Below are 16,309 nucleotides of genomic sequence, written 5' to 3'. Positions count from 1 at the left end.
TTTAGAAGTTTTTGCTTTATAAAGTTATCCCACCCATCTGAAATCTCAGCAAACAAGAGGTTATCAGAGCGTCCATCAGAGTCCATTATGATGTCATAATGGGCTTCACTCCTCCTCCTGCCAGCTGTAATCACGCCCCACTTTGTTTATACAATGAGTCCATTGGAGGTGGAGACTTTCTGCATTGACAAACCTTGATGATTGACCAAGCAGGGTGAGTGTGGTTATGCTAAACAAGATTTCATCTACAGAAAAAAGGAAGCATTTTCAGTGGGCGGGATTTAAGCACATTTTCGGGCTATGAGGTCTATGGATCAGAATCTACTGATGGTTCCTGAACATGCTTCTGGACCAGAGGAGAGAAATCCTTCCAGACTGTTGCTCCTAAGCTTTGGAACGATCTTCCTCTGTGTTTGATGATCTACTGACTCCTTCAAGAAACATCTGAAGACATTTTTATTCGTGCTTTTCCCTGATCTTCTGGAACTCCTGTGTTGTTCTCTGTGTTTAACTTGACCTTTTTAGTATATATTTTATTGAGTATTGTTTTGATTGTTTAAGTGCTTTGTGACCCTGGTCTGGAAAAGCGCTCTATACATATAAATTACTAACTTACTTACATGTAAATATTAAAGTAGAGAAGAAGAAGTAGTAAATCAAGACTTTTAAACAAAAATACACTTACGGATAAGTACAAAAAAAGATACAAGATCAATTTAAGAGATACTTAAATCAACCTTTAAGGAGGTTGACCAGAAATCAGTGTATTCTCACCGGTGTTAATAATCCATAATCCATTGAATTGCTGGGATCTGTTTTTCCTTTCTCCACTATAGTCTTACTTCAACTGTAAAGTGTCTTTGAGATAACTTTGTTATGATAAGACACTTTAAATAAAATTGAAATTGAAAAACTTTAATATTTATTCAAGGAACATTATATTTATATCACCTTGATAATCTACAAGCCCTGTCTGGTAATACTGGTTTCATATAAATCCACTAATCTTATACCCAATAAATGGACATTAAAAATGATTTTCTCACCAACTGGACTTGAGAGTTTTGGTATTATAACAAAGTTGTAACATCACTTTCATCCGCATCTTTGCGTCAGAAATATGAAAGTAAATGCAAATATCAACAACATTCCTGAGTTGAGACCAGGGTCACAAAGCGCTTGAACAATCAAAACAACATTCAATAAAGTATATATTTTAAACATCAAGATAAAAACTGAAAACACAACAGTAGTTCCAGAAAATCAAGGAAAAGCCTGAACAAATAGAAACGTCTTAAGATTTTTCTTAAAGGAGTCAGTAGATCTATCAATCGCAAAGAGAGACGAAGATCGTTCCAAAGCTTAGGAGCAACAGTCTGAAAAGATTTCTCTCCTCTGGTCCTGAACCGTGTGCGTGGAACCACAAGTAGATTCTGATCCACAGACCTCAGAGCCCGAGCTGGGGTGTAAGGCTGGATCATATCAGTGATGTAAGGAGGAGCCTGACCATGAATAGATCTGAAAGTAAGAACCAGAATTTTAAAGTTGATCCTGAAATAAACTGGAAGCCAGTGAAGAGTTTTAAGGATCAGAGAAATGTAAAATAAAAATCCACGGACAAGCCAAAAAAAGGGGGAAGTCACGTGAATCCACAACCGTGCGTCCCACATGCCAGCAGCTCTACGTAAAAAAAAAGAAAAAAGCCGCTACTATGAGCTCCGGGTCCTGCTGGTAAACAGTGAAACTCCCACTGCAACGATCGCACGCCGCTCATCATGGAGGAGGAAGATGGTAGTTCGCTGAGACGAACACACCCCCACATCACACGGCCGCGTCCAGAACAGGCTCCTTGTTATTGTAGCATCGCAACCCCCCTCCCTCCTTCAAACATTATATACCACCATCGATTCACACCACCAAACCGGGGTCCCATCCGATGAATAAAACGCCTTCCGACCCGGAGTCATGGCCGGACAGCAGCTACGCACTTGCTGTGCAGAGAAGGAGAAATCCTCCCATTTTTCCTCTGCATCAGCACTAGGCTAGCGTGGCGTTAGCATGCTCGTTCTTTTAGCATCAACACCACCACAGACACACATGTCCTCCATATAGCTATAAGAAGACCCCCCATCCCAGTATGGGGAAAAAAAGTGAAAACGTGTGAACACTCAAATAATCTTATTTAAACTAAATCTAAAGAGTGTGATATTTAAAAAAAAATAAAGTGTAGTGCAGGTGGAGAGGAGCTAGCATGTGAAGCTAGCCTTGTGCTAGCAGTGTGTGCTGTTTGTTGACATGTCTTGTTTTCACTTTATCCTCCAGAATCACAAGGGAATCCATAAAGGATCAGGAGGTTTACAACGCATGCAAAAAGCTTGTTAATAAAACAAAAAGGGCGATAACTTTATCATAAACTAAAACAACAAGATGTAGTAGCTTCAAGCTAATGTCAGATGACAACCTTTTATGAGGGTCTTATTATTATACTGTTACAAACTAGTGTGTATTTCTCCTCTTAAATAAAATGGATTTAATAATATTGTTAAATATATATGTGTGTACACTGGAGGGGTCCCACACGAGAGAGAGAGAGATGTTAGCATCATTGATCCTCCTGGAAAAAAACTTCTGCTTAAGATGATAATAATAAGTAGTAGTTATTGAGTTATTAGACGCTGTGATGCTACCATGATGTCACACACACTTCCACACAAAAGTTGTCATCACTTCTCCGGTTCCGGGGGAAAAAAAAGATGTGTGACCCCCGTTTCGGATCTTGAGGAGATCCTACTTCTTATACCGACCCAGTCCCGGGGGTTGTGTACTCACCTCCCCGCCGCTGCTGGAGTCACTCGAGTCCCCCCCAAAATTCCGAAATTTCTGCAGGTTGCTCCCAATAGCCGAGGAAACCTGTAGTGCAGCGTCGAACCCGGGTCCGAGTCCGGCTGCGCCGGGGTGGGCTGCTCCGGAGACATTCCGCAGAGAGGCAGTCACCCTGGTTCGGCCCGCTCTCCTCCCGGTACCGTAGTAGCTGCTCCCTCCGGGCCGAGCGGGGAACCGCCACCGACAGCTGTGCGCCATTTTACACTCTGTGCCTGTTCTGTCTGCCCTGCGATCAGAGATACCTCGGTGGGCGGAACCCTAACCCAGCACTCCACATAAACAACACCACCACAAGCGCTGCACTCTCACTGGTCCGAGTGTCGTTATTCATGTTGCCGGGTGGGAGCGGAGAACCCCCAACAATGCATTTTGCTCAGCGGCCCTATTGAAGCTCAGCGTTGCGGAATTCCAACTCATGTTCAGGGGCTTTGCCCGGGAAATACAGGCTGCACTTGAATCCGATGAAAGAATGTCGCTGTTAGTATTTTCTTAAAGAAAAACACAGAAATATAATCTAGAATCAAGTGCTTCAGATAAACAATTGCTCCGTGTTTTTGAATACAAATAATGCTAATATATTTCATTAAAATAGCAGGATTACATTTTTAATGAAGCATGCAGACGGAATTTAAAAACAATACAATAGTTTTGATTAATTTCAGGCTGGATTTTTAAAAGTTTATAAAATAAATACAAATGTACAATGTTGTAAAAAAAAAAAAAGCTTTGTGAATTTGTTTTTTTGGTTGTAATTAACATCTAATGTCTTTTATCATAAATGTTTTTGTATGTTTATTTAATTGTATTTTATTTATTTATTTCCCATCTATTATGTTTTCATTCTAAATTTAATGTTAAGTATATGTGTATTATAGTTCTATTTATTGTTTATCATTTTTTTATTTGTAATTATTTATTTATATTGTATGTGTGTTATTCTAAATATCATTTTGTATTAGTTTTTAATGCGTTTTGCATTGTATCATTTTGCTTAAAACAGTGTACAGGATGCAAATAATTATTTAATTGCACAACACTGTCCAAACAATGTGTTCTTTAAAAATAAATATATTCTATTGTATTGTATCATATTTTTTTTTAAATGCCAGCAGAGTTGAGACACAAAACTGAATTTCATTGCACAGCACTGCCCCAACTTTGTTGTGCTATGACAACAGAGATTCTATTAAAATATATTACTGAAGTCTGAATCCAAAATACCGATCAAAAATGTAATCAGAATTGGATCAACAATCCATTTGTTTTATTTTGAATCATACTGTACAGAAACCAATAATCATTAGTATATTATTTAAAACACACAATCGGTTGTAGAAACTTATAATGCATCATCAGCAGGCATGCCAACAAACATGTTGTTCATTTCACTTTTCACCTTCAAGCAACATATTTTTTTAACTCATTTTCTTTTTTTCTATTTCAATAAAATGCATCTTCTCAAAAGTGATAATCCAGTCGCCTCCTTTTTTTTGTTGTCATTTTGGTGTTGCTGCTCTCGATGTCAGGCACCAACTCTCTGTTGGTCTGTGCACACATGAACAGAAGACCCAGTGAAGAAAACCTGACAGAAAATGTAAATCGTCGAGTACATGAAGGTTCAAAATGTTGTTCAACTGTGCCTCTAAAAACATAACCTGATTCAGGTTTGTCCACTGTAGTAAGAGAACTTCAACTCGAACCTTCCTCTTAGAGACCAATGATGTATAATATCCATGATGGTGGTGATCTGGACAATAGAAACGATGTACAAAAGATTACTCGGGTCAGTTAAGTTACATTTGGTTTCAGGATTTAAAAAATTAAAATGAATCCGTCTCTAACATTTTAATTATAATGTGCTCTCGAGTGAGACGTAATAACCATTTAGAAAAAAATGTCATGACATAGATGGTTATGGAAAACATATCGGGATGTTCACACTTACACCTCCTCACGCACACGTTAACCTTCCGAGCGCTGCACCTCGATTCATCCTTTTGTTGTTGTTGGCTTTAAGACAAAATCCTGTATTTTGTATTCAAGCAAGAAAGTGCAGAAGTATTGGGGCGGGAAAATAAAGGGCGGTTCGATGCGTTTCTGTGACAAACAAAGAGTGAATCGACTCATAAAAGAGAGCTATCCTTCCGCTGCAGAGTTAAAAAGTGTGCCACTGTAGAAAACCTTCTTTTTTTTTTTTGTACCGACCTAACAGTCAAGAGTATTTTGTACATTCAAAGTCCAGTCTCTTCATTTTCCCGGCCGCAGCTCTTCATGTGATGATACTGATCAAAGTGTAGCACTGAGACACAGACCTGATATCCACACGACATCAAGGAAATTAAAAAAAAAAAGAAAAAAAAAGTCCGTTTTGTGACTTCCAGCTGGTGAGCGACAGTTTGTCTGGGCTGTTGTCAAAGAGATAATCCGCTCTGTTTAAAGGCTAATGGAATATTAGACGGACTGCAGGAGCCAGGAGGAATCCACGGGGATAATTGCGCCATGGATTAGCCAAAAAAAGAAGAGGAGCACACAAGATGTGGGCGAGGAGAGAAAATGAGGGGAGCAGTAATGGTTTCTCACGGAGAAGATCAAGTCTAGCCACTGGGGCCCAACTGCAGCCCCTCCTGCTTGTGCTTGTCCAGCCACTGTAAGATCTGTTGTTTGAGCTCCTCGTTGGGCCTGATCTGGTCCATGGTGAGGGGACTGCGGTTGAAAGGGTCCGTCTGGTCACTGCGAGGACAAAAAAGTCGGTAAATAGACGGTAAAATGAGGGGTTAATAACTAAGACGTTAGACCTCAGAAGATGTCTTGCTATAGTCGAGCGATCGACGGTGACGTTGGAGGACGGGAGGAGAACCGGATCCAGCATCAAAGTGGACATGATGGGGTCGATAAACTCGTCAGGAGCGTCGGCGTACGTCTCCTCCTCCTGCTGCTGTCGGTCTGCGTGTGACTTAAAACAAACACAGACAAAGTTCAAAATTTCTGCTAATGAAACGGACATGATTACGTTCAAAACAAAAAAAAAAACCTTGATTTTATCGGCGAGGATTCCGAACGCTACAATCATGTCTCCGGGCTTGTTGATCTTCTTCAGTACGCGGACTGTGTGGGAGAAGAGAGTAGGAGAGTACGAGCGGCCGTCTTTTGGAACCGTTGCACAGAAATTCTCCTCGTCGCTGCCAAAGATAAACAAAACATACAAATGAGAAGGAAACCTTTACGAGGAAGGAAACAGCTTCCTCGGTCCATCACACTGAAGTCTGGTTAAAGAGCAAAGTTAAATAGATTTTACTACTGAATTGTTTTGTCAAATTCTATGGTAAGTGGTAAATTTCAAGTTTATAATTAGATTAGAATATATATTAATGGTTTAAATTTAACATTACACATTTAAAAAATTGAATTTTCTTATTGAAATGTTAATTGAATGTGAATTAAATAATTTGTAAATTGAAAGCGTGAATTTTCTTCTTTTAAATATTGAATACGATTTTTAAAATATTTTCAAATTAATGCTTTTCTACACAAACAGTTTGAAAGTCCAATTCAAATAATTAAGAAAATAATTAGATATTTTTTAATTCGTAGCCTTTTAAATTCAATATAAAAATGTTGGTATAAAAGTGCCACCAGAAAATAACAAAAGAGTTTTGGTATTAAAAAATATTCAAAGGTTTTAATTCAATTATTATAAAATCAATAAGAAAATGTAAAGTTTCAACGTTTAAAATGTTAAATTCAACCACTAAATCTTCTGATGACACTGAGATACTTCCATACAAAAGGTGCATCAGTCTTTCAAGTGAAAAGGTTAAATAAAATAATAACATTATCTTCTATATTTATAGCAGTTTTTTTCTACCATCTTTCTCATCCCTCCATCATAAACGTACCCGAGGTTCAGGTAAATGGTGCAGATGTCCGACACGAGCTGCTGCGGTTTGAAGTCGAACTCACTGAAGTCCTTGACTTTTAGAGCCCCCATCTTTGGACCCACCAGGTGCTGCAGGAAGTAGTTGAGCATCGAGATGATCCTCTCGGCCAGGAACGGGTGAACGAAGATACCCTTGACCTCTGCAGGGTGTAATGAATGTAAGGTTGCGGGAAATTAACCTGGTGGAATAGATTTAGTGTAATCTCCTCTTGTCATCTCATCCCCCGTCTGACCTGAGGTGAGGAAGGCCAAGGTGCTGATGGTCTCATTAGACATGATGTTGTGGAAGCGGCCCAGTTCTCCTAACGTCTGCAGGCTGGACTCCTTCTCCCTTCTGGCGTCGGGCGACAACTCGCCCCACTCCCCTCGATCCCGCTCCAGCTGCAGGACCTTAATCTTGCTCAAGTACTGACACATTGTAAACAATTAGATAAGGATCTGAATATGCCGAAGAAACTTGTGGAATAAAGGTTTCACCTGAATAGCTTCGTCTAAAAGAAAGATGGCGTCATTCATCAGTAAATTGAGAAACCTGAGAAACAGTGGGGGGTTCATGGCCTCCAGGTTCACAGATGCATAGTCGGCTAGATGCTGGAAGACAGAGTTGTTCACTGATCACACATTTTTTATGATGAAAGCATAGATATTTTCTTTTTACTTTGTATTAATAAGTTGCTACAAAAGTCTGGGTTTTAAAGGGTGTCATTTTGCGATATGACTGCAAAAATTAAACCAAACACAATGGATCCTCGCCATATCGCCACTCAGCCTTTCTCTGTCTCTATGTTTAACTGATAAACTTTAACTCAACCACATAACTTAGTGGAAAGCAGTAATTACTGAACCTCACTTATAGTGCCAACAAAACAGTGAACTCCCACAATGCCTTTCCACACACTGCTCTATGTAGTGATGCCTATTGTTCGCCACTATACCACTTTAAATTGTACGTGTGATTGCCATCAGAAGCAGTAATTTTGTAAAGTTGTAATACAAGTAAAAAATAATAATAAATAAGGTAATAATATTCTATGCAAAAATGTATCCGCTGCAGAACAGAAAGATTAAGCGACAACTTCTTCCCTCTGGCCATCAGACTGCTGAATGTACTATGTAACTAAGGAGAAATGCACCATTTAAAACATGATTTATTTGTTCTATTTATAAATATATTGCACTATTTTTTACTCATGTATATTTATACACATTCATTATATACAACATTTAAAACATTATTTTTTTATTGCTCTATTTATAACTTATTAATATTTATATTTATACAATCATCCTATGCTGTGTTTTTTAAACGTTTGCCAAGTAACGGAATTTCGCAGCCAGTTTTCACTGCTGTGTTCTTCTGTGCAATGACAATAAAGAAAGTCTAAAGTCTAGTATCTAATATTAATAAATATTTACTAGATAAGATAATTTAATGATCCTCGATTTGAAAAGTTACTATCTGTGCGGAACTATTGTTCACGGTTGTTTCTGGGGGGGGGCATTTTTTGATGTGCACACAGACGGACTGAGCTTGCAAAAGTCCATGTTTGCAAGCCGTGTTTGCTCTAATGACATTGCTGATCAAAGCAAAAGAGAAGTCGTTTTGTAAGGGAATCTTCCTGTACGTCTTCATGGTGGTGTGTGAGTTCCGGAGGTTTATTTGATTCCCTCGATGTGGCCAATGAAGTGAACTGTTTATTTTATTATCTATTTTGCCATGTCGGATGGCATCTCTTATGCAATGTTAACTATACAAGTTAAAATAAATCTTGTTCATTTTAACCTTTGAATTACAACTTTGATGCGGGAAATTCGCATAAACTTAACCCTGTGATTAACTATTAACCACTTTAAAATGAATGACAAGGCATACGTCAGTAAATCTGGTCACAGACACATACCTTGTATGCAACGATAAGATTAGTAATACCTTGACACTCTCTCTGTAATTCTCCTTCTCCCACATGTACTTGAGAATGGGATACATGGGTCTTCTGTAGTTGAACTTCTGTTCAAATTGATGAGGGTCACCTGTGGTCACAGATAAACCACGTTATTACTGTACATTCATTTTTTTGACAAGACATGCAGGTGTTTTCTTTACCTGTAAACTCAATATCTACAAACACAGTGATGAGGGCCTCGGCCAGCTGCGGAGCGTATCTGTAGGAGCAGAAGACTCTTTCCCGCTGGAACATAATTGGCTGAACGGCGCCGGGAGCCGCTGAACCCAAGTGAGGCATCACGGCTTCCAACACCAGCGCCAGCTTAGCTCTTAGATGTGGGTTCTTCATCCTTCACATATACAGTTTACGTTAAGAAAGATGATTGAGGCAGAAGAGGAAAGATTTAGTACCTTTCATCATAACCCATGAAGACGGTGATGAAGTTCAGAATGTACTCTAGGTTTTCCGCAGACGATTCCAAAACGTCATCAGCGAACCGATGCAGGAAAATAAAAAAATCTCCCAGATTGTCCGCAAAAAACTCTGAAAAAAGGGACAAATAAAGATTAAGAAATGTCTTTTATCATCCAAAGTAAACAGGCAACACATACACATAGACTAATTAATGTTTTTTATGTTGTTTTTGAAGGTATTGAAGGTTACATTTGTAACTGAACAATTTAAATCAATAATCTCTAAAGTGAATTGTTGTTTTTTTTAATCGACTGATTTAATTTAAATGTTTTATTGAATAATTGAATATAATCATTTCTGTTATTGAAAGGTTTTAATTCATTTGGGGTTTTTTAATTGAACTTTAAATATATATTATTATTTAAAAGATTGTTTTTACAATGAGTTTGATATTCTTACTCAACTATTTAAAAACACATTTTCTTTAATATGTAGCATTTTAAATTCAATATTAAAAAGTAGGTATACTAGTGATATCAGACGAAAAGGGAACCGAAAACTAGAAAACCAACATTTTTATATTGAATTGAAAGGGCTAAGAATTAAATAAAATTTCGTTTGTACTAATTGGAACTAGACTATCAAACTCTAAGTGTAAAAATTGAATAAAGGTTTTAATTAAATTATCTAAAAAATAAACTTGCGTTTTCAATATAAAAATTATATAAACATTATTAACAAAAATTATGAAATTATCAAAACATTTAAATTAAAAAAATAATCACAAGTTTAAACATTTTTGATGGCTCTGATATACTTCCACAGTTGTCGTGCACAGAGAACAAAGAGTCATGGAAATGTGAACTACCTGGGATATAGCAGAGCATTGAACTTTGCAGGGAGGGCAGCGGGAAGCTGAGTGCTACATGATCAGGCCCTTGGTTTCCGATGCCAAGCTGAACCAGCACAGCAGCAGTGGACGCTTGGAGGTGAAGGCAACACTGAAGCATGGCAGGCTGTGTGGTGGCAGCTTTGGTGGACAGATAAACAACCATCAGGCGTTCAAACTGCTCAATCAGCTGATCCTTCATTGGGCTTCGTGTTCGCTGGGCCTCCTGGATGGCCACCTGGAGCCGGTGGAGAGACTGGTTCATCTTCGCCATCTGCTCATGAAGTCTGAACATGATAAACAACACATGAGTGATTGTAGAAGGTCAAGTGGCCAAGCTCGGATAAATATTGTCGTCTACCTGTGGAACCCTAAGTGGAGACTGAGCTGTGTGAAGACCAGGTTCTCCGTCAGTAGGGTGTATGAGTCTCCTAAATCCACTCGCTGTTGAGGAGGAACAGGAATCAGGCAGGTTTCATTGTCCAGACCTGATTAATGTTAAAATAACGCACGATTACAGATCCATCCAGAGGTCAAAGGGTCATGATTAAACCATAGAAAATCCACCTCTTGCGTGAACATTCCGACCGCGTCGCTCCTCTTCACTCAGCTCTTTGAGGGCACAGTAGGTGGGGTTAAAGGTCAGCAGTTTGGGTGAGCGTGGTTTGCAGAAAGGCTGACAGAGCTTCGCCAGCACAGCACCCAAGTTTAAGAAGAAGGCGTCCGAGGCGAACATCTGGAAGAACATTTCTGGCATCTGGTTGGCCCAGATCTTGGTCCGCCCAGCGTTAGCGTGGAGGCAGTTGCCCAACCAGGTCAGCAGCAAGTGTCTCGTCTCACATGATCGCTGCAGCAGGTTCTTTAGGATCTGGTGCAGCTTGTCGTGAAATTGACCCATGAACTGAAACACATGATATTTTGGGGGAAATTACCCACAAGCAGCTAACAAACATTCAGTCATTATAGATGAAATGTGATACTTATCAGGAGTTAATCAGTAGCATCAGTTTTATTAATTGAATCATTTGGGTTTGAATTCAATCTTTCTTTATTAAAAGGTTGAACTTGTTTTAATTTAATATTTGAAATCGACAATTTGTATATTGCAAGATTGAATTTGTTTTTATTCAATTAAATATTTTTGTATTGGAAGGTTTAATTTAATCTAGATTAATAATTGAATTCCATAATTTCCATGTTGAAAGGTTGGATTTTTTCTTGGAAAGAGTTCACTTATTGTTTTGACATTCACACAACAACAAGTAAAACCAACCATAGAACAGAAGCTGTGTTTGATTGTGCAAACAAGTAACAAACGAGAAGTGGGGGAAAAAACAACAAAGATTTATCAAAAACATGGATTTAAAAGATCTTTAACTGATTGGCAATCATCAGAGAATATTAATGATATTTTACGGATGTAAAGCCCTGAAGAAATTCTTATTAAAACCCATTTTTCATTCATTTCATTTTACTTTCAGCCAATAACATGATTCGCAGAAGATCATGTGACAAAGAAAAACAGTATCAAGTAGCTCAGAACTCTTTAGAATAACAAACAAAATAATTAATTAATTAAAAAAGATATATCTATATCTATATATATATAGATATAGATATATATATATACACATTTTTTAATTCAATTACTAAACAATTTTGTTTGAAAAAATGATCCTTAAAAAACAAAAAACATTTTCAATCCAATCCAATATTCTGATGGCACCGATATACTTGCATCACTTTGAAACCTTGATGATTTAATCACAATTCAAGCTTCAGCATCATCTACCCACCTGATGGATGTTTGCCTCCTGGACCTTGGTCTCCTGAACACTGGCACGTGAAGAGTTCTGGAAGTAACCATGTCCTTCGATAACACCAGGGGTTTTCAACAAGCAGGAAATTCCCAATACAGCTCCCAGTGGGTTCTTCTGGTACTGCAAACCGTTTGCTTGATTTTTGGGTTGAATGTGTTCCGCCAACACCTGAGAGAGAAGAAAGATTCTGCCTGGTTACCATCAAGATCATGACACGTCTGGGTCCACGTCTTACCCTGGCTATGTCTTTATTGTGACTGAAATACAACAGAACTTCAAGGTAGAAGTAGAGGAGAGGCTGACACAGATCCAAGTCTTTGACCCGACTCGTGAAGATATCCAGCACCGGAACAATGACCTCCTTGAAGGTGCGAACCTCCTGGTCGGTGAGCAGTCCGGCGATGACTTCTTCCATGAACTCAACCATCTCTTCTTGCTCTGAGTGACATTAAATCAGGAAATCAGACAGACAGTTTGGAGGATCATAAATATAATTTGCTACACTTACCTCCTCTACTGAAGGCTTCCAACAGCAGATCCAGAAGCTGCTCGTAGATATTCTGGCTGACGTAGATCTCTGGTGTGAGCAGAACAGTCCTTGTGTTCGACACAGTCAGGTTCTTGCAGCGAACTGCATATGATAGCAACTTCTCTGGAACCTTTTTCACCTAAACACACAAACGACACAATCATTTGATTTTGATCCAAAATAATGATGAGTCAAACTATTATTCTGACCTCCTCTTTCGCCCTCTGAAAACAGGCATACAGGTAAGGGATGGCACATTTCTCGCCAGCATCACGGTCAGCGGATAAATTCACAGCACTGCAGGATGTCATGTAGATGAGATGGTTTCCTGGCTCTGGCAACAGCAATCGGTTAAAAATACCCTAAGAGAGATACAGTACAAAAAAAATAGGCTTGTGTTGATGAATAAACTCAAACACAGGAAAGAGCAATAAAAACAATATAGGAATCGAGAGATTACACAAACCATATAATCATAAAATCAAAAATGTTCAAATGTATGGATCTGGTCAAATTTTATACAGCACAGATAATATACAATTCAAGAAATCATCAATTGTCAACAAACTTACAAGGAATGGGAGATTTTAAACTTAAAAAATCCAAAGGCTTTCGAAGACGTGGAACAGTATGACATAAGTCATAAATGTATTTCTTTCGAAACAAGTACATGGAGGAGGAAGTGTCATAACTGAGGATGCTGAGGAATAAATCTAGGAAAAAAATAGTTTATATGTTGTATGTTATATTGCAATAAAATGAGTAAAAAGTACGTTTTTTGTGGGGATAATAAGAATAATATTGTAGTATGTGTGTTCATATATTATGCATTTATATCGATATATGCTGAGCCTATACATACATATATTGTGCAATATAAATCATATCATATCAGACAAAACCAGATATATATTATTTATTGCTATAAAGTGCTTATATATTATGTATCTTTATGGAAATATCTGTAAAAAAGATTTGGCAATTTGCTACAAACTGAAAAGCTACTTTTTAACTAAAATGTTTCCTTTTATTTGGATTTATATTTAATTGTATTTCTTTTTTTTGCATGTAAAAAAATAAAACATTGTATACATTTGTTTGAGATAACCTTCAAATAAGGAATATCTGGCTGCTAAGTGGAGTAACTTGACAAGACCTGCTCGATGTTGTCCATATCCAGCCAGTCTTGTCCATCCAGATCGGCAGCCATCTCCTCCAGGTAAACACATCGAGGCGGTATCCCATTTCCTCCTCTCAGGCTAGGATCACCTGATAAAGAGAGTGGAATTAGCAAACAGTTGGTGGAGCGCGATAAGCACAAAACAGTTTCCACTAGCGATACATTAGGAAGACGTTCAAATTATTCATGGACATCAGATACAAAAGATGTTCAAAGATTTCAACTGATGTACAAGAAGGCGGAAGATGAGGATTCTAAATAAAGTTGCATTATCCGAGAGAGGAAACACAATCACTGTATTGTTTGTCTTTGTACGACTCATCTCCTAGGAACAAGAACTGTCGAGTACATCAGAACATTTGGTTTAGAGACAATATATTGAATACATGGAAAACTAATTGCAGATCATCCATCAACCTCAATTTTTGGAAAGCACTTCAAAAATCACAAAAGCTTTTACTGCTAATTAAATACTGAAAACTCTTCAGAAAAATACCGACAGTTTGGATTTTCATTACTCACTGTTGTCCAAGGTGATGAGAAAAATCCTCTGAATCATGTGATTGACATTGAGCTGCTCGCACAACTCCTGCCTGGATCTGAAAGAGCGACTGATCTCTGCCACAGAGTCATCGTTCTCGTCGACGCTGTCAGACACAGAATTTTCTGACTCCGACTGGCTCTCTCCGGAGTCGTCCACTGCCCAGACGGGGAGAGTTAACCACTTTATTACAGTCGAGTTGATTGTAGGTTAATGCATGTGAGATGACTCACCAGGGGGTTGAGATGGTTTCTGGCCTGATGCGAACTGCTTGGCATCAGCCAGGGAACTGAAGAGGGCAGCGAAAGGGTTGCCGGAGATGTTCTGGTTGTTGTTGCCCTGGTCAGTCATCTCATGGGGTCTTAAAACTTATTCCATCGAAGATCCCAGTCCTTGAAGAAGACGTGGTGGTTATAGCGGTGTATAGGAGTGTCTTCAACACTAATTCTCTATTATGAATCAACTCTTTCAAACAGGAGGAGGAATCTGGAGTATCCAAAGAAACAAATCCAATAAACAAGCTGAAGTATGTGTCATGACGCAAAGTGTACATAGTCACGTGTCTCTTCATACCTCGAGTGTGTCCTTGTAATAACTGACGTAAATAGAGGCGACACACAACCCAAGCTGAATATTTTGTTGTAAATATACGAGAAAGGTATGAGTTAAAAAAAATGTATAAGAGCATTAAAATACATGTGCCCTTATTTTTTCTCCACCTTCCTCTCCATATCCCTTCTGAATTCCTTTGTGGAATTTGCATGCAGGTATCAACTTGTTTTACATTTAATATGGAGAAAGGAAAACGTAAATATATGTTAAAAAATAAATGCATTTTTATCGACCTTTTGATTCTTTACAAATGTTTAATATTCTGATAAGAAATGTTAATGTTTTATCGATGGAGCAGGTGATAACTATTTTTTTTAAAGAAGGAATAGGTACATTAAAACGAGGTGGTTCAAGCCCATATAGAAGATCAAATCATGATCATTCAAACAGCTCAATATTTTGGTAAACAATGGAGTAGGTTAATAAATATACGTAGATCTTTACTGTCATTTTCATATTGTTCCGAATGTGCTATTTCTAGCAATAACACAGGAGATAGTAGTTGAACTATATCAGTGGTATGTATGGTATCTGTTCTTGAATGGTGTCACACTGTTCTGCACTTCCTCTGCTTTAGCTAGAATCAACACTTTAAAGGAAAATAATGTTACAATTGGGATCAATACTTGTTGCGTCACACGTGTTTATTTACCTACGAATAACATTTTTAGTCAGGGGGAGACGGTGGTCACGAAGAACTGATCGAAACGCAACGCAAAAATGAAACAAACACATGTAAAAAGACTCCTGGAAGGCTGTTGACATGACAATCTTGTCAGAAAGACATCATAGCCGCGATGTCATAAGAAATCTTTCTCGTTGTGCTCGACAGGAGCCGCCTTAGCCGGTTTAAGCTAGTTAGCTAGCAAGCTAAGCTGTCAAAAGCTGTAAACGCTGATTTTTTTCCTACTATTCCCTCAAAGTGCATCGATACACGGCCGAGTCATGCACGACAAAGAAACAAACACGATGTCTTACCCGATAAGTGGCAAATGTCTGCGTTTTTATAGAAAAATAAGCAAAAAAAAAATCCTACACCGAGTGTCAGTTCCTCAGTAAATATAAGTTGTTACGTCATCGACATGAGACGACTAGTTTGCTGTGCTGAGTAATGTTAAATAAATAATCACGACTCATCGAAACACATTATAACATACACAGACTATTTAAGAAATGTAAATCATGCAAAAGTTGTTCGTTATTTTAGTCTAAAATTGGCTTAAACAAGCGGTTATTCGTTCTAATATTTTTTATCCATCGTTTACCCTTTAAATACATATAATAAAAACATGAAAAATAGATAATTGCATGAAAGATTTTAATACAAATTCAGTTTAAATTATTCCTTGTTGTGAAATGTGTTTTAATTCGTATTGCATTTTCAAATCGGCAGTTTATCAGACGGCCAGCAGGTGGTAGCATTGAGTTAGAGGGGAAATGAGTTACATTCATGTTATCTTTCGGCAAAATGATGAGGATCAGTCTCTGATTCTGAGGCCATGGTTGTCAGTTTCCTACGTTGAGACTCCTGTGTTGTTCTCGGTGTTGTCTTGAGCTT

The 16,309-nt window shown here is 38.1% G+C and overlaps 2 protein-coding genes across 4 annotated transcripts in view; both read right to left on the bottom strand.

The window, feature by feature from the left end:
* Nucleotides 1-3,210, bottom strand: part of kmt2a (lysine (K)-specific methyltransferase 2A) — a 38,545-nt gene extending 35,335 nt beyond the window's left edge. For all 3 annotated transcript variants that reach the window (XM_087796080.1, XM_087796082.1, XM_087796081.1), the window contains exon 1: nucleotides 2,830-3,210. In XM_087796080.1, coding sequence (XP_087652206.1) covers nucleotides 2,830-3,081 — 252 coding nt within the window. In that variant the 5' untranslated portion in view covers nucleotides 3,082-3,210. The remainder of the gene's footprint in view (nucleotides 1-2,829) is intronic.
* A 909-nt stretch (nucleotides 3,211-4,119) lies between these two features.
* Nucleotides 4,120-15,831, bottom strand: ube4a (ubiquitination factor E4A (UFD2 homolog, yeast)). Its single transcript, XM_087795438.1, has 20 exons — nucleotides 15,730-15,831; nucleotides 14,373-14,531; nucleotides 14,121-14,297; nucleotides 13,575-13,687; nucleotides 12,628-12,780; nucleotides 12,398-12,557; nucleotides 12,125-12,327; nucleotides 11,866-12,057; nucleotides 10,637-10,970; nucleotides 10,431-10,557; nucleotides 10,049-10,356; nucleotides 9,177-9,309; nucleotides 8,925-9,115; nucleotides 8,751-8,851; nucleotides 7,298-7,411; nucleotides 7,054-7,228; nucleotides 6,780-6,960; nucleotides 5,915-6,062; nucleotides 5,679-5,836; nucleotides 4,120-5,613 (listed from the first exon to the last, which is right to left on the bottom strand). The coding sequence occupies exons 2-20, from the start codon at nucleotides 14,488-14,490 to the stop codon at nucleotides 5,478-5,480; spliced, it is 3,222 nt and encodes a 1,073-aa protein (XP_087651564.1). The 5' UTR covers nucleotides 14,491-14,531; nucleotides 15,730-15,831; the 3' UTR covers nucleotides 4,120-5,477.
* Nucleotides 15,832-16,309: the final 478 nt, after the last annotated feature.

The sequence above is a fragment of the Callionymus lyra genome, chromosome 7 (assembly GCF_982586985.1).
Source record: "Callionymus lyra chromosome 7, fCalLyr1.hap1.1, whole genome shotgun sequence".
NCBI lineage: Eukaryota > Metazoa > Chordata > Actinopteri > Syngnathiformes > Callionymidae > Callionymus > Callionymus lyra.
Note: the sequence above shows the minus strand (reverse complement) of the source record. Positions and strands in the feature narration are given on the sequence as shown.